The sequence below is a fragment of the Euleptes europaea genome, chromosome 11 (assembly GCF_029931775.1).
Source record: "Euleptes europaea isolate rEulEur1 chromosome 11, rEulEur1.hap1, whole genome shotgun sequence".
In the NCBI taxonomy this organism is placed as follows: domain Eukaryota; kingdom Metazoa; phylum Chordata; class Lepidosauria; order Squamata; family Sphaerodactylidae; genus Euleptes; species Euleptes europaea.
In genome coordinates this window covers 33,950,873-33,969,662 of record NC_079322.1, presented here as the reverse complement: position 1 = coordinate 33,969,662, position 18,790 = coordinate 33,950,873, and the positions used below count along the sequence as shown (strand labels likewise).

At 47.9% G+C, this 18,790-nt stretch overlaps 1 protein-coding gene across 1 annotated transcript in view; it reads right to left on the bottom strand.

Annotated features, from left to right (window-relative positions):
• The window catches only part of AZI2 (5-azacytidine induced 2), a 28,031-nt gene that overhangs the window by 8,841 nt on the left and 400 nt on the right, over positions 1–18,790 (bottom strand). The window contains exons 2-5 of the mRNA XM_056857576.1: positions 14,549–14,778; positions 14,112–14,237; positions 13,151–13,250; positions 4,502–4,650 (exon numbers count right to left, since the gene is read on the bottom strand). Coding sequence (XP_056713554.1) covers positions 4,502–4,650; positions 13,151–13,250; positions 14,112–14,237; positions 14,549–14,773 — 600 coding nt within the window. The 5' untranslated portion in view covers positions 14,774–14,778. The remainder of the gene's footprint in view (positions 1–4,501; positions 4,651–13,150; positions 13,251–14,111; positions 14,238–14,548; positions 14,779–18,790) is intronic.

Below are 18,790 nucleotides of genomic sequence, written 5' to 3'. Positions count from 1 at the left end.
CGGCTCAGCCAATCCGCCTGGACATTTAGAGTGCCCTGATATGTTTGGCTGAGATCGAAGCCAGATGACGCTCCCCCCAGTTGAGGACTTAAGAGACTTGTTTGTGGAGACTGGATGATCTTGATCCCCCCTGCTTGTTGACATGGGCTTTGGCCGCCACATTGTCCATTCTGACAAGCAGGTGTTGTCCCCTTATCTGAGGGCTGAAGTGTAGAAGAGCCTTCAGAATTGCCGAGATTTCTAAAAAGTTGATACTCTTGCCGCTTTCCTTGGATCCCCAAGAGCCCTGAGCCGGTTGGTTTTGAAATGTAGCCCCCCAGCCCGTCAGGCTGGTGTCAGTAAGCAACTGGACTGGTGGGTCGTGTAGAAAGGCCAGTCCTTTCGATAGGTTGTTCGGGACTGTCCACCACCTCAGGGCCAGACGCGTTGGGCTTGGAATTGTTAGGACCTTGTTTCTTTTCCAGATGCTGTCTAATTGATGTGGTCGGAGAAACCATTGCAGCGGTCTGGCATGGTATTGTGCCCAGGGAACTGTGGGAATACAGGCAATCATACGGCCCTGTAGCTTGGCCAAGGTCCTGAGGCGAAAGGTTGACAATAGAATCCGTTTTGCCAGGGTGGAAATGGATGAGACCTTCTCCTAGGGGAGGATGAGGCAGTTGGTGAGGGTGTCGATTATCACCCCTAGGTGGAGCAGTCTCTGGGACGGCATCAGGTGGCTCTTGTGCCAGTTGATTAAGAACCCATGAGATTGGAGCAGCTGGGTGACTAGCCTGGAATGGGACAGACTGAGGTCCTTTGATGGTGCACAAATGAGTATGTTGTCCAGATACGGGTGTACCTGGACCCCTTGCTTTCGCACTTTGACCATCAGGGTCACCAGGATCTTGGTAAATACCCTGGGGGCAGACGATAGTCCGAAAGGGAGTGCGCAGAATTGATAATGCTCCCCCTGGCATGGGAATCTCAGGTATCTCCGATGAGAGGGGTGTATTGGGACATGAAGGTAGGCCTCGGTGAGATCCACCGAGATCAGGAAAGCCCTTGTTGCCAAGGCCTCTTAGATCAACCTTAGGGTCTCCATTCTGAATTGTCTGTATCTGACGAACCTGTTGACGAACCTCAGCTCCAGAATGGCCCTCCAGTCCCCGTTCCTTTTGGGGACCGTGAAAAACATGGAGTAGACGCCTGAGAAACGCTCCGACTGCTCGACGGTTTCAATGGCTCTGATTTCCCGAAGATGGTGGACCGCCGCCTCTGTCCGGCGGAGCTTGTCCCCGCCGAGACAGCAGGGTCTTGAGGATCTTGTCTGGGGGAGGGTGGCAGAACTCTATCAGGTAACCCTGGTTGATAATTTGGGTCACCCAATGATCTGCGTGGGAGGACGACCATTCTGTCGCAAACTACGTTAAGCGACCCCCCCCCCCACTGGCAGAACCCTGGCGTCACTGCTTGGGGTTGCAGGAACCTCCTCCTGACTTGTCTCTGCTATTTTGGTAGAAGCGAGGAGGCCGAGAGGAGCGTCCTCCCTCCAAAAGGAACCTCTAAAGGAGTTCCAAGCTCCTCTCTTATAGTCACTTCTAAACCTGTGGAGGGTGTGGGTGGAGCGAAAAGAATGAGGGGCCGAGCTCTTCTGGTCCCTCCTATAACTCTTAGGTAGAACTTTTTTCTTATCCTTTGTCTCTATCAGGACAGTATCCAATTCATCCCCAAAGAGCTTATTGCCCTGATAGGGGAAGGCCATGAGCTCCGCTTTAGAGTGGTGATCGGCCTGCCAGGGCCCTAGCCAGAGGGCCCGCCTGGCAGCCAGCTGGGTGACCATTCCGCGTGCTGAAAGGGACATAGTGTTCAGGGTGGAGTCAGCTAAAAAGGTAACTGCCTTTAGCACTCTAGAGACGCCCTCCAAGGCGTTTCTGTCACTATCCGGAATCAGCTGTTGCAATTTACGTGTCCAGACAATAGCTGCTCGTGATATAAGAGCAGAAGTAATAGAGTCACGTGCCGCTATGGAGGAGGCCTCATGAGCCCTCTTGAGGGCTAACTCTGCCTTTCTATCTAATGGGTCACGTATGGAACCCATGCTGTCTCTTACCACCAGATCGAATGAGTGCAGAGCGGTGACTGGGGCCTCTACCACCAAAACCTGCAGTAACTGGGCAGGGGCAGATACTAACGAATAGAATTTCCTGATCCCAGCTGGCAGCTGTTTGTTGGCCAGGGGTTTCTCCCACTCATAAGTGATCATGGAGGAGAAGTAATCAGGGAATGGGATAGCCCTAGAGGCAACTGTGTGCCTGTGAAAAAAATTCTACAGATCCCTTCAGCTTATCAGTGGGCTGAGCCTCCTGGGCCTCAGACAGGTCCAGGGCTGCCAAGGTCTTGGAGAGCAGTGAAGGCAAATCTTCCTGTGAAAATAATCTCAATTGCTTCTCCTCTGTAGGGGGGAATTCCCCTTCATCTGGGGAAAACTCGCCTTCCTCTCTTTCCTTATCATTAGTGGAGGCCTGAGATAGTTCAGCCTCTGCATTTTTAGAGGCATAGGTTTTCTGAGAGGCACCGTGAGATTTTGAATGTTTTCCTCTCACTTGAGTCTCCCTGTACTCATGGCTTGATCCCTCTAAGGGATCAGTATGCAAATCCCGCACTGAGGGGGCAGGGGAGACTTGGACACAAAAAAGCTGAGGATAAGGTCCGTCAGCTCTGCTATCAACGTGGCCAGCCCCCCCAGTCACCCCTCTTGAGAAGGAAATGCGGGTGGCTTTACGTTACCACTCGAAGCAGCCGACTGGGTCTGGACAGGCGCGCTGGGCTGTAATGCCAGCTGTGGGACGGTTAATCCTCCGGATCGATGAGGAGTCCCCTGAGGCGCTGAATTAGAACGGCTAGAAGCCGCGCCGTTTGCCCCGAGCGACAGGCTAGAAGCCGCGCCCCCGCCGTCGGTTCTATCATCAGAAGGCGAGGCACTGACAAGCGGCGTCTGGCTAGCAGCCGCACCGATTTTTACTCTTTCCACCACCAAAGTTATGGCGGCTGAGCTGGGCATCCGGCTAGAAGCTGCGCCGGTGCGTGATGTTACTGCTACTGTGGAGCCTTTCTTCTTCTTCTTCCCCCCCTTGTCTTTTGTACTGGGCGCCTTTTTGTACTTTGCCCCCGTGGTCGGGGGCAGGTCAGGGTCCCCGGCTAAGCAATCGTCCTTGGGACCCTGCCAGGATCGATCCGCAGCAACAAGAAGCCCCGAGTCCTAATCCCTTGACAAGATAAACCCGTCAGTAGAGGGCTCCGCTATTTTTTATTATTATTATTTTTGACGGGAAAGGGAAAACTAGTTAACTAGGAGCTGGGAGCGACAGACAAAGGACAGACAAGGGGGGGGGGGAAACGACAACAGTCTAAAAATCTAAATAAAACCGACTAACAAATAAGCCTAAACTATTCCTATTTCTTATAAACTACAGACAAAGGCAGCAGGACGCTGCCAGTACTGCTTCCCTAACAAGGCAGAAAACTTAACTGGAGCTCTCAGAAAGGAGGGGTTCATTTCCTCCGGGAGGCAGGAAGACCTTAAATTTTTGTTCCTGCCTCCCTAGCAACCAATGGAAAAGAACCCGAGCTGAAGACGCACTCCTGCCTCAGAGCGAGAAATAATATACAGTAGGAGAATTCTCATGTATAAGTCTGCTCATTCAAATGGTGGGGGGAGAGAGCTTTTTTAAAAAGAAGAATAGAAATGTGCCAGGCTAGGCTACCAATGGCAATGCACACATTTAATTCGTCCTTACGCCCTCAAGCTTGTGATGCAGCCATATAGCCAACACATTAGAAAGAAGTAACCATGAGGGCAATCCTCTTTTGTGGAAAATCAGCATGCTGCTCTGATTTTGCAAATATCCCTGTTACTTTTTTATGTGCTGAGCCACACTTCTCCCTATTCCTCTTCCCTCTGATCTTGAGCTCTAAGCAGACAGCAGGAATCTGGATAATAGCCACATCAGTATGTTTATTACCGTTATTAACCTTCCGAGTTGTATTAAACTATAATATTAAATAAATGGGGTTATACATTTTGGAGCAAGCGAAGGTGCAACAGCACCTCGCCCAAGCAAAACACTAAACCTTGCCAAGGGAAAGAAAACTCATGTTGTGCATGAGATTCTCATCAAAGCTGGTACCAGTTTTCCTCTTGGTGAATGGCTTGGAGCCAGAATACCATAGAACTTGCTCTACATGCCTAAGGGGAGGCTGGGGTTTTTTGATTCTTAAAAGGTTGCCCCGCACATCGCATGGCAAACTCAGTTTGAACTGGAAAAGACTTCAAAAGCAGCTTGTGACATGGGGACAGGTGATCTGCTGTGCAGAGAAGTCAAAATGCACCTTTGGGCATCCTTAAACAAACAAAATTATTAGTATATGGTTCATAACAACATTCAATTGTAGAAGTATGACTAATGTTATAATTTCACACTCTCTCTTCTCTGTATCAGAATGCAAAATGCAGTAGTACCTTCCATATGGATGTTTTTAATTCTTTCCTAAGAACATTACATTCTTCTCTCAGTTTCTCTAAATCTTTCTCCAAACTGTGCACCTTAAGAGCATTATTCAGCTTGTCTATTTCCCAACTGGATGGATTACAATTCAGACTCTTCATCACTGCCAAGATAAAAGGGAAAAAAGGATTATTCAGTCGCAATACAGACCAGCATTAAGGAATAAATTTCATAATTCATTAAAAAATATCTTAACATGTAACTAATTTACTGAACAATTTCTCACATGTTAATTTTCCCAAATGGACTACCAAAAATTCTTTCACTAGCTTCTCCTCACGCTACCAGAAACAAAAACACATCTACTTTTTAATAAAAGAATGAGGGTTACCTCTAAACTTCACATGCGAAATATATAAGGACATGGATATTGCAAAATGGAATGTCTTGTCTGCCTAATATATGCATCTCAAGTAGAAACAGCTTAACTGTCAAATCTACAGGGCTTTCAAAAATGGAACTACTGAAGCCTTTCATGCATTACAAATCAGATGTCTTCATGTTCAAAATGTATTAGAAATTGCAAGTTTAGAAGCAGTCTTGATTGGGTAAGAAGGACTTGCATTGGAATTACCAGAAAGGATCAGACAAGGATCTATCTAGACAAGCAATATATACTTAGTAATGACCAGTCAGATGGGTCTGGAGGTTTCCAAGTGGAATATGATGGCCTACATCCATTCCCAGAACCACTGTGTCCATGAGTGTATTAAAGATGATATAACTAATAGCCCCTGATAGACCTAAACTTCACAAATTTGGATACTCCTTTTTAAAAGCCACTTAAAGGTGGCACCCATTGTAGTGAATCCCATTTTAATTTACTGCAAGGGTTTACGATTCCTAGAAATTCTGTCATGATACAAATGTACCTTTACCTAGAAAATCAGCCGAAGTGCAAAACACAATAAAATTGTTATTTCTTGATTTCTTTCTGCATCTAACAATCAGAAATCATAAGGTGGGAAGAAAGTACACCACTTTCCCCAACAGAGTCCACTTGTTCCTTTCTACAGATTTTCTATCTAGAGGTACACTAGAGGATATCCAGTTTCTGAATATCCCCAGAATATTAAAGACTAATGCACCCATCTTAGTTTTCAGTATTCTATCAGCATCATATGAGTGCCTAGATATTTTAGCTGTCACTTGAATATGTAATGTTCAGCCTTTTCATTGTCAGGCATTATTTTCTGTGTACTTGCAAGTCAACTTCTTTGCTCTCAAACTGAAAAAGGACAGAACACTAAGATCCTCTTTCTTGAGATATGAGGACAACTGCTCCCTAACCAGATGTGTCTCAGCATCTATTTTCATCTTCTCATTTGGCCCATACACAACTTGAAAGTTGTCTAAACATTTCCTTTGGGGCTGCATAGAGGCTGCAAGTCCACTCCCACGCCAAGGAAGTGGGTACAAAGAATAGTTTGGGGCCACACCTGGCCACTTGAGCAGCTATGATAGGCCCGAAGGACCACATGACAGCCTTCTCCAGCAGCAAATCATCTGTCATTTATGAAAATTTCCAGAGGAAGAAGATTTTGCATGGCCTTGTCCTCAGCCTCCTTTAAGCAAAACTCATCAGGCAAGACTCTGAAGCAGTTTAGACTTTATTAGGAGCAAAATGAGACAAAGTAAGAAGCTTGCTGCCTTCGGGGCATAGAAGTCTACTAATGAGGAATCAAGGCAAGGATACAGGGTTAAAATACAGTTCAGACTTCAGAGATGGATGGGGCAAGGTACACAGGCAGCTACAACACATGATAAGCTTTCTCAGGATAGGTATAGACATAACATATCCATGTAGCTGGGGTGATTGTGGTAAACAGGATAGGCAGAAAACGCAGATACTGTACAAAGGCATAGGAACCAGGAGCACATGACCAGGGCTCTGACTCTGAGCCAAACTCTGGCCTACTCGGGTCAGGAGCCTGGGAGTGTCAGGCTAAGGCCGAGACGCAGGGCCTGACATTCTGCCCCCCTCCGTCGCTCGCGGCTTTAGGGGATAGGCCTCATGAAACTCACGAACAAGGCGAGGGGCAGAGACGTCACGCTCAACTACCCATTCATCATGGCCAGGTCCCAGGTATTTCCAACGCACTAGGTAGAAGAGGCGCTTCCCCCGGAATCTAGGATTTTAGCTATTTCGAAGTGTTCCTCTCCTTCCACTAACACAGGGGGTTCGGGATTGGGACCTGGGTGCCAGTTAGGGGACGGTACCACTTTCTTCAGTAGACTGAGATGGAAGACTGGATGGATGACCCTGAGAGTTTAGGGAAGGGCGAGTTCCACTGTGACTTCATTAATGAGGCGTGAAACGAAACGGTCCCACAAATTATTCAGTGAGTTTTTTAGAAGGTCGAAGAGACTTGAGGTTTTTTGTGGACAAGTATACCTGGTCCCCCACCTTGATATCCCACCCAGGGGAACGATGTTTGTCAGCTTGAACTTTATACTTGTGTTTGGCTTTCTCCAGTTTTTTTGGCAACCAGGGCCAGGTATCTTGTACCACGTTCACCCAGTCAGCTACTTCTTTGCCCTCCCCTAGGTGATTACCAAAGGGACCGAATTCTTTACCATACACCACATGAAAGGGACTGAATCCTGTGGACTGATGAGAAGCATTATTGTAAGCGTATTCAGCAAAAGGTAACAGGTCTACCCAATCATCTTGATGATAATTGACATAGCAACGTAGATGACATTCTAACACAGCATTGACACGTTTAGTTTGGCCATCCATCTGGGGGTGGTATGCACTAGACAAGCCTTGTTCCACCCTGACTAGTTTAAGGAAAGCTTTCCAAAATTTGGCCACATATTGGGCCCCCCGATCCGTTATCACCTTGCGCGGAAAGCTGTGGTATTTAAAGATGTGCGCCACAAACAAGCGAGCCAGTTTTTGTGCTGTAGGCAGCCCTTTGCAAGGGACTAAATGCATTTGTTTGGAGAACAGGTCAGTGACCACCCAAAGTATCGTCTTTCTCCTGCTAGGAGGGAGGTCCGTAATGAAATCCATCGCAATAACTTCCCAAGGGGCCGAGGGAACCTCCAGTGGCTTTAATAAACCAGGAGGTTTCCCCATCAACCGTTTAGCGGTGGCACGCGTGGGGCAACTTCAGATGAAACTGTCTAAGTCCGTACGCAACCCTGGCCACCAAAATTGCCTGCACAGAAGGTGCAAAGTTTTTACAAAGCCAAAATGCCCGGCTGTCTTAGCTCCATGAGCTTGATTCAACACCTCCCTTCGTACTGAGGCTGGTACATACAACTTGTCTGCTTTGAACCAAATCTCTTCCCGCTGAGTCATGTCCTTGGGAAGATTTCCCGCAGCTTCTTCTTCCTGGCAGTCTTTAATCAAACTGAGTTTGAAGGAGTCTGACAAGCTCTCTAGGGGAGGTGTTTTTAGTGCCTGAGAATGGGTGAGAACAACTAGGCCTGGTGAAACTCCTCATTGTTCAGGGGTGAACAAAGATTCCACAGGACGATGCACTTTACTTTGATACTGGGGAAGTCTGGAGAGGGCATCCGCCAGCTGGTTTTGTTTACCTGGTACATGTTTCAACACAAAACAGAATTTGGAGAAAAACTCAGCCCATCGAACCTGCTTGGCTGAGAGTTTGTGAGTCCCTTTTAAAGGTTCTAGATTTTTATGATCCGTCCAGACCTCGAAAGGAATTTCAGCCCCCTCCAGGAACTGTCTCCACACCATGAGGGCATATTTTACGGCGGCTGCTTCTTCCTCCCAAATAGGCCAGTTTAGCTCAGATTGGGAAAACCTTTTAGAGAAGAACGCACAGGGCTGGAGCTGCCCAGTCTCCCCCCGCTGGAGAAGAGCCCCCTCCATCGCTACGTCCGAGGCGTCGACTTGCACAATGAAAGCTTTTTCACAGTCAGGATGTGTCAAGACGGGTTCAGAGGTAAATAATCTTTTTAATGTATCAAAGGCTAATTGACATTCGGCACAGTTGAGACGAGCGGACGGCTGCGTCGCCGCGCTCCCCTACCCCTTTGTCTTTAACAGATTTGTGATTGGTAATGCCACCTGGGCAAAGTTTTTGATGTGGGAACGGTAGAAATTGGGGAACCCTAGAAACTGCTGGAATTGTTTACGTGTTTTGGGTGGTTCCCATTCAACAACTGCTCAAACTTTCTCAGGGTCCATGGCAAGACCCTGGTGCAAAATCACATACCCCAGGAAAGTCAAAGATTGTTGATTGAACTCACATTTAGGCACCTTGGCATACAGTTCATTGTCCCGCAGGTGTCTTAACACCTCTTTAACTAGTTTTACATGTTCATCATACTTTTTGGTATAAATCAGAATATCATCCAGATATACAATTACTCCTTTGAGAAGTAAATCATGTAACACCTCATTAATTATTTGCATGAAGTCACTAAGGACCCCACTTAAGCTGAAGGGCATCACAAGGTATTCGAACATCCCAAAGCAGCTGGAGAAGGCCGTTTTCCATTTGTCTCCAGCTTTGATTCGCACACGAAAATAGGCATCAACCAAATTCAATTTGGTGAAGATGTACCCATCCTTCAATTGACTGAGCAGATCTGAAATTAACGGGAGGGGGTAGGCATTAGTTTGGGTGACAGCATTAAGTCGACGAAAATCTATGCACAAACGCAGGTCCCCCGTTTTCTTTTGTACGAAGGAGGGAGCAGAGCAGGGCGCAGAGGAGGGCCTAATAAATCCACGGGTAAGGTTTGTGTCCAAAAACTCCCGTAGGACCGCTTATGGGGTAAAATTTTCCTTTTGGCAGATTACCTTCCCCTACTATTTCAATGGCACAATCCGTCTTTCGGTGGGGCGGTAACACATTACTCTCCTTCACATCAAACACGTCTGCAAACTGAGCATATTCCCTCGGTAGTTGGGGAAGCCTCCCTTTTGGGTACTAACAGCGGCACACCCTCAGACTGCCACCTCCTGTCGATGCCTTTCACATTGTGGTTGAGTGAAGGCTATAGTCCTGGCTGCCCAGTCTATGGTGAAGTTGTGCCCCTGCAGCCAATTCACTCCCAACACGATCGGGTACCTGATCCCCGAGGCGATGGTGAAATGAAGCTGTTCCCAATGTGCCCCAACACCCATGGCCACCCGGCCCATACGTTGGGTGACTGGCCCTCCCTTAAAGTCACTGCCATCCATTTGTGCAAAGTGGATGGGTTCGGGCAGATTCACTGCCTTTACTTTAAGAGTTTTAAAAGTCTGTTCGCTGATCAGGGTTTGGGCACAGCCTGAATCTATTAAGGCTTCTACAGTCAATGGAGGTCCCCCCTTTTGTTTCGTAAAACTACATCCACACACATGGTGTCTCCCCAGTCTCTTACCATCGCTGGAGCTCCCTGCTCTTGAACCGGCAAGGTCTGCTGCAGAGCCCCAGTTACAGCAGACGGGTCGTTTTTTGACGACTGGCTCCAAGCCTCCTCCTCACTGGAAGTGCTGGAGGGGCTGTCACGGTGGGCGTTTGTAATCCGTGGCTCCGGTGAGCCGGAGGGAGATGAGTGTTGCTCCTTCTGACCAGGCCACTGGAGGTTGAGAGCGTTGGGCTTCCCTCGCCATCCTGCCGCTGTGCTCCAACGGTGCGCCTTCCCCTCGGAGCACATGGCCTCCTCCTTGGGTGCTCGCGGGGTGGCTGGTGGACCCTCCGGCCGGGCAGGGCAAGTGGCTGCAAAGTGGCCCATCTGCCTGCACAAGAGGCACGCATCACTCTGGAAACGCTTGGTTCTCTCCACTATTGGGGTTCTCCCCGGGGTCGGGCCACCTCTCCCCAGGACAGCTCACTCTTGCCATGGTCTCGATTCCCGCGCACTACATTGCCTTGACAGGGTCAGGAGCTGCCAGCGGCTTTCCACGTCCACCACCAGACGAATCCAGCCCTCAAAACCTGGAGGGTTCCCCTGCATAAAGGCCCAATGTAGAAAATCAGGATGAAGCCCCTCACGGAAATATTAAAGCCAGGTGGCTTCACTCCAGTCCAGGATTTTGCTTGCAAGCAATTGGAATTCGCTTGCGTACTGCATCACCGGCTTACTCCCTTGGCGCAGCTGTAGAAGGGCTGTCTTTGCCCGCTCACCCTGGTGGGGATCCTCAAAGCGCCGCCGGAGGGCTAGCATAAAGTCATTGAGACTACGAAGGGCACGGGAGCGCAGTTCACACTGTTGAACCATCCAGGCTGCCGCCTCACCCTCCAGCAAGGAAGCCACATACTGCACACGACTTTCTTCCGTAGCGAAAGTAGTCCCCTGCTCCCTCATGTACACATCCACTTGGATCAAGAAATAAGACAATTTCTCACTAGCCCCGCCAAAAGTCGCCTTCAACTCCCTCTGGGGAGGAGGCGGTGGAGGGATCGGTCCCACCAGGGCCAGCTGTGGAGCCGGTTGTGGAGGGGGCACTGGGGCCGGCTGCGGTAGAGCTGGTTGCCCAGCGGCCCCACTGGCTGGTCGGCTGGAGGAGCGCGTCGTAGCTCATCCATCTCCAGCCACATATCCCACATAAACTACCTAATCGTGGCAAGCTGTTCTTCCAACTCCCGATTCTGATGCAGGAGGTGTTGGCGCTCGGTGTCCCACTCACGCCATTGCCAATCCCCAGGAATGGGTCCAGACCCCACAGATCCTCGGGAAGTCCCGAAACCGCTGGCGCCCGCCGGCGAGCATCCGCCCCCGAAGCCATCCACGACCGGGGGAAATCCAGCCAGGCGCTCTGGCAAAAATCCGGACGTCCCCTCGGGCGCTCTCCCACCAGGCGTTCCTCGTCCTTGGGCTGGTCCCGTGTTGGGCTCCTTGAGGTCTGTATCCAGCACTCCGTTCGAATCACCATCCTCCGCCATAGTAAACCAATGCCGGTTCACAAGACAGGAGAAAGGCGAGAGCTGAGATTAGTAGCCTAATGTCAGACTCAGGTGTTTGTCCTCAGCCTCCTTTAAGCAAAACTCATCAGGCAAGGCTCTGAAGCAGTTTAGACTTTATTAGGAGCAAAATGAGACAAAGTAAGAAGCTGGCTGCCTTGGGGCATAGAAGGCTACTAATGAGGAATCAAGGCAAGGATACAGGGTTAAAATACAGTTCAGACTTCAGAGATGGACGGGGCAAGGTACACAGGCAGCTACAACACATAAGCTTTCTCAAGATAGGTTTAGACATAACATATCCATGCAGCTGGGGTGATTGTGGTAAACAAGATAGGCAGAAAACGCAGATACTGTACAAAGGCATGGGAACCAGGAGCACATGACCAGGGCCCTGACTCCAAGCCAAACTCTGGCCTGCTCGGGTCAGGAGCCTGGGAGTGTCAGGCTAAGGCCGAGACGCAGGGCCTGACAGTAAGGGGGGAAGAGAGGGGGGAGATTGTTAGAGAAGGGGAGGGGGAGAAAGAGGGGGTGGAAGATTATTTGAGAAGGTGGGATAGGGAACAAAGGTGGGGGGGTGGTATGCACCCTCCATGCACGTTTGTTGAAGGTTCCCACCTGTCTTATATGCTAATAGCGAAGTTGGCCAAATCTTTGTATACTTAAATCCAATAACTGGAGCTGTGAATAGGCAAGACAGATCTTTCTACATACCTGAAGAGCCCTAAGGTTGCAGAAAGCCCTTAAATCTAAAAAAAAAAATACATTGGGGTTTAAAAAAAACTAAAATGATAGAAGGAGCACATGCAGCTTTAAGCAATGATTCCCTCAATGGCTGTTGCTAGGCAACTACAGCATTCCAGGCTTCAGTTTCAGTGAGTAAAAGGCAGAGGGAGGGGACAGGGACCTTCCCAGGCCTATTTTGACATTCGAGGGAGGCCTTATTGAGGCCAGGCCTGGGGTTGCCAGTTGCCGGTTGGGAAATTCCTGAAGATTTTGTGGTGAAATCTGAGGAGGGCAGGGTTTGGGGAGGGAAGAGGCCTCAGCAGGGTATAATGCCATAGAGTCCACCCTCCAAAACAGCAATTTCCTCCAGGGGAACTAGCATTGCCAACCTTCAGGTGAGGGCTGGAGATCACCTGGAATTATAACTGATCTCAAATTTCAAATTCAAAAACCTTTATTGGCATAATATACATATAACTGATCTCCAGATGACAGCAATCAGTTCCCCTGGAGAAAATGGAGGCTTTGGAGGGTGCACTCTATGGCATTATACCCTGCTGAGGCTGCTTGCCTCTCCAAACCTCACTATCCCCAAGGTTCCACCCCCAAATCCCCAGCAATTTCCCAACCTGCAGCTGGCAACTCTAATGGGAACTGATCTCTGTAGCTGGGAGATCCATTGTGTTTCCGGGAGAACTGCTGCTGCCATGGCTGCTGTGGAGGGGGGGGAGGAAGAAGGTGGGAGGCTGAGAGGGTGATGGGGAGCAGAAACAGAGTGATGGGTTGGGGGGGGGGAAGAAAGAGAAAGAATGATGGGGTGGGGAGCAGAAAGAGAGAAAGTGACCAGCATAGAGAAGAAAAAGGGTTGCAGGAGGGAGAAAAAAAGAGACAGAGAAGGGGTAGAGGGGAGGAAGCAAAGGTGAAGGGAATGGGACAGCTGCTCCCACAAGTGCCTTGCAGGTTCCCACTTGTGTACATCTATATTCTATGTGAGATAATGTGCACCTTGTTGAGTTTCCACTTCAGTTCTCAGCTGTAGGAGCTCCACTTCTTTAGACTGCAACTGCTCATTCATGAGTTTCAAGGATTCTGTGCTCTCTTTCATCTAATTTGAAAAAAGGAACACATCGTAAGGGCTTGCCAGTTGTTCAATCCTACCTTCCTGAATTCTCAGACTATACACACACACAGCTAGCCTGGCTCTTCATGAAGAGAGGGCCAAGCTGTCAGATGTCTGTTTTCTATTGTTTCTAAAGTACTACCGAATCCCAATCAGACAGATGCCATAGCCTTGCATTCCATGAAACGTGAGAGGGCACGTCACCAAATCTCACCATTATCTAAAAACATCAAGCTGAATTAAGTGGTCTGGAATGCCTTCCAACCTTGTTTCTACTTTTGCTGTTACTGTTTGCTTTGCTTTATCAGTTCTCTGACTTAATTGGGCACAAAAGGACCTCACCAGTAGGTCCTAGTATTATTATTAACAATATTCCTTTTGTAAATATTGCTGTATGCAGCATATTGTAACTCTGGAGTGCTTCTGTAACCTGAAACCTCTGTATCAGGCTTATCATCTAATTATATAGCCCTTGCTTTCTTTTAGAGAGCTTACACTTTCACAGAAAATCAACATCCTAGACAAACGATAATAGTTTCTGAAGTCTTAATATTTCACTTTTGCTTTAGATTTCTCTTCCCCTCCACCAAAGATCCACACACACTTGCTATTGTCCCAATATATTTTAAGTACGTTCAAGTCTGATTTCTATGGGAAGTTTTAAAGAACATTCTTAATTCTTCCACTGAAAGTGTTTAGTTCAGCTCTCTCAACACAATATTTTTAATAACTAATTGATCCGGTGTCCAGGCCTCATCTCACCAGCTCTGTAAAAATCACAACAGCCTTTCTATACTACACCTATATAGCATGCTGGATTCATTTAAAGCTTCTGCAGAAACATACCATTTTATCAAGTTTACTTTTCAGATTATCTCGTTCAATACAAGCCTCTCGATATGCTTCGTAAGCTTTGTTAACCTGCTCGGGCCCTACAGAGCTTGTGGTTTCTTCCAAATGGGAGCCAAGAAGCTAAAAAAATAGAGATATATGTGAAGGTTACAGGTTCACTATTATCCATGTGCTGTCAAATTTAAAACGTAAATTACATGATGTTGATAGACTAAATTTTTACAGATTATTTCACAGCATTAAGCAATGGTACACATTTTGAAAAACCAACCCCCCTTCCTTTCTAGTTATTTTACCAACTGCTAAAAAAGACATATATAAGCGTATAAAAGTTTTTTTTCTTTTTTAGAACTTTAACAATTATTTTTCTGACCAACAATTACTATTCTGACAAAATCACATCTCTGTAATATTGTCAGAAAGCTACTTACCTTTTCTTCTAGCAACCTCACTCTTTTCTTTAGGAAAGAATTATCCCTTTCTGTCTCTTTGAGTCGTTTTTTGATATCTTCATAAGCAGTGACAAGTGCAAAATGTGAAGCAACAGATTCTTCTCCTGTATACATAGGAATAGGGATGTCTCCATCTCTCTTATGATGAGTGTCCGCTTTTTCATGGTTCAAAATATAAATATCATCTTCAGCTAATTCATCCATGATACCTGAATAAAAACATCATAAAAAATCTTAACACTCCACATACTTAAAAACACAGTGTCAATAAACCACTTGGCAGCAGGAAAAGAGGAAGATCCAACAAGAGATGGATTGACTCTATAAAGGAAGCCACGGCCCTCAATTTGCAAGATCTAAGCAAGGCTGTTAAGGTTAGGACACTTTGGAGGACACTGATTCATAGGGTCTCCATGAGTAGGAAGAGACTTGATAGTACTTAACACACAAAAGATAAAACAATGATTTAGATCAGAATTTGCCCTGAATCAAAACCAGAAAAGCAACAAGTCATTCTGAAATTAATATCCTAGAGCAGTGATGGTGAACCTTTTAGAGACCGAGTGCCCAAACTGCATCCCAAAACCCACTTATTTATCGCAAAGTGCCAACACGGCAATTTAACCTGAATACTGAGGTTTCCTCCCAGCTCGGCAAGGGGGGGGGGCCGCGGGGAGTCCAGGGAAGGGGGGCGGCTTTGAACGGCTCCGCGCTCCCTTCAAAGCCCCCGCCGCCCCTGCGCGTGCCCACAGAGAGGGCTCAACGTGCCGGACTTGGCACGCGTGCCATAGGTTCACCAACATGGTCCTACAGTTTAGAGGGGGGAAAGAGGTGTCCAAGGGAACTTCCTCATAGCATGAAATCTTTTTGGTGCTGTCTGTATAATTTAATATTAAAGTAACAGAACATATCTGTTGAGTTTAGGATCCTGATTCAGAAAGTTCCCAAACACTTGATTTCAGAAAGAAATTTGGAACCCTATCTTGAATATGAGATTAACGAGAGTACAAATATAACGAATTTCAAAGATCAGCAGTGAACAGTTAATTCAATTCATGCAATTTAGTCTAAGAGGAAATTTTTATTTATTTGCTTCATTTACACCCTGCTTTTCTCCCCAAAGCAGCTTACATCATTGTCCCCCATTTTAACCTTTCAACAACCTTGTGAAGTAGGCTGGGCCAAGAGTATGTGACTGGCCCAACGTCACCCAGCAAGTTTCCATGGCAGAGTTGGGATTCAAACCTGGATCTCCTAGATCCTAATCCAACACTCTAACCCAGTGGTCGGCAAACTCACCAGTCAACAGAGCCGAACATCAACAGCACAACGATTGAGATTTCCCTTGAGAGCCACCTAGGCTCCGTCCCCTTTTCCCTCAACCCGAGGCTATAAAGATCCCTTCCCCCGCACCTCTTCCTCTCCTCGCCAGGAGAGTTGTCTCAGAGGGCGGGGGCCTCGTTGTTGCCCTCCCCTGGCTCTTCCGCCCGCAGCCCGTCTTGCGTGGGGTGGGTCTTTCCTTCAGGCGTCTCCTCTCCGCGCCTGTTCCCCTCACCATCCCGCCAACCGTTTCCCAGTGGGAGCTGGGACTGGAGCCGTGCCGACCCCTCTGCCTCCCCGGCGCCTCCCTCCGCCATCGCGCTCCCCCCTCCGCCTGCCAGCTGATGGGCGGTCTGTTCGGCCTCTCCCCAGGGACCTGGCTGGCGGGTCAGCCTGGGGGCCGGGGGCCGTCGCGACCACTGCAGCACCCCGTCGGCCGGGGGTGGTCTGCCCGGACTGGTTCTCCGCTCACCAGCTTACGAGTGGGCCGGCAGTTGTGGGGACCTCGAGCCCGCCCCCCCCCCCGGGCGCTGGGAGGTGGCTCTAGCCGGCTGCCGCTTGCCGCCTCTCCAGGCTTCTCTCCAGGCGAGTTGGGGTCTGAGGGCTCATCCCCCTCCCCTGTGGGTTGGTGCTGGGACCGGGGTTGGGCTTGACGGCCCGGGGGCAGGCGGGCTCTGACCGCGCACACGCGGGGGAGCAGAGCCCCGAGCGGGAGAGGCGGTGCCTGCACAGAGGTGTCGAGGAGGAGGAGGGAGGGGCGGCCGCCCGCCGGCCGTCACAGCAACAGGAGAAGCGCCGGCAGGAACCGCGGCCGCGAGGGCCCCGGGGGAGACTAAGCAGCAGGCATGGCGCCCAGGGGCAGAGCCGCACCCAAGGGGCCAAAGAGCCGCATGCGGCTCGCGAGCCGCGGTTTGCCGACCACTGCTCTAACCAATACTCCACCTTGGCTCTCCATATTACCACATGACTGTTATACCACAACAGGAAAGGTACAGAAAGGAATGATACTTAATTTCAGTACTCAGTCTTTACAAATGAAAACATGGGAATCAAATACGTATTAAAAATAAGTACAAATATGGTTACTACTTGTTGTTGGGCAAGAAACAGACATAATGTATTGCAGAATTTGAATCAAGAATATTGTTTGGAGGTATTGTTTTTCTATATAAGGGATTGTGAAGCATATTCTCATTCACTGTGGAGCCCAACAACGCCAGAGGGTCTTCAAATGGAGAAAGAACCAAGATGATGGTACTGGCTAAGAGGTGGGCACCAAACAACTAGCCATCCCCACTAACCTCTGTTTCTGACTATAATCATTCTGTTTTCCCCAATCTAGTTCCCTAGATAATGAAAGTCAAAGAGAAACTACTTTGCGTTTTCTTCCTCGAAATATTCTAAAGTGAAATGTTTGTAGTGTTGTATGTACATTGGCCTATGACTAGGACGAACCACGAACAAATCCCCAGTACGCCATGAAGCTCACTTAGCAAGTCACACACACTCAGCCTAACCTACCTCACAAGGCTGTTGTGAGGACAAAACGAAGGTGTGGAGAACAGGTATGTTATCTGGAGCTCCTTGGCGGAAGGGAAGAATAGATCTGTAACAGAGAAATGTCAGTTCATTATGCAAATACATTTTTTTTAAAAATTACACTGCCCTGTTTAGAGAAACCAATGACAACTTCCCAGACCCTTATATATACACCCAATGAGTAATGCTACAGTTATGTGCTTTAGCATACAACAAGACGGCACATCATCAGATGGGATGTTTGTTAGCAGCTACTTTCTGAGAAACACTCTCTTTTATATTAAAGCCAGAAGTCCCCACCCAAAGAAGTTTATCACTGGACTTTCCCTTAAGTGTCTCAACACCAGCCCAGATTACATAATACCATTACAAAGAAAGATTCCTACAGCCCCAACACAACAGCAGTTTTTGCTAGATCACCCTCCTGGTTGCAGCCTACCAACATAAACATATGTAGTCCAGTTATAAAAATTATAACAGCATATAAAATGAAATTAGTTTGACTAAAGTCACAGATACTATCTGTTCTTTAAGGGCCATAGGATGAGTAGACTAGAAAGCCCTTCAGAGGGCTTCTGTTGGCATGGCCAGATTTGAGGGGAAAGAGAAATTTTAACAGCAAGAAGGAAATCTCCAGAGCCAACACTTTCTACTGGAGACGATGAACAAGTAAATAAAAACTGCTCTGTATACACTGGTATCCACGGAGAAAAAGCCCAGCAAGCACTGCATATGGTACACTTGCCGTGAAGTATCTACAACTTTATTTGTTTGGGACTACTCATATGAAGAACTGAGTTTTCAAAAGCTATTAATGGAAAAAATGGGGATAGTATGTTGGCTTTTTTCCCCATTAATAGCTTTTGAAAACTCAGTTCTTCATATGAGTAGTCCCAAATACAATTGTACACAAATTGTATTTGATAACATATGGGCAGAAAAACAAGGACGTTGCATTAAGTCAGTCATTTTACAAATGCCTTAAACGGAAGCTGCTTCCACACAGAATGTTATAGACAAGTCACAGGCATAGTGCCATCCAGCTACCCAACTCTGGCACAGCAAGCATGACAACAAATCTCACACGTACAGGAAGTCTGCACCACCACTGCATGCAGGCCCTCTTGGCCTGTGCAATCTATATAAAAGGAAGTTTATAGTAAGAGGGGGAAAGGCCTGCTTTCAAAATCGTGAGTGTATGGACTTTTGACTGCAGAAGGAAGCTTGCATGACTGAATGGTCCTCCATACCACAAGACTGCCTGCAGGGAGAAAACTGGTTATGTCAAGGAGAACAGGGCATTTCCCTGCTCGACGCCTAGCTTTCTCTGCGCAGGGAAGTCTTTGGGAGGCAAGGGCGTGC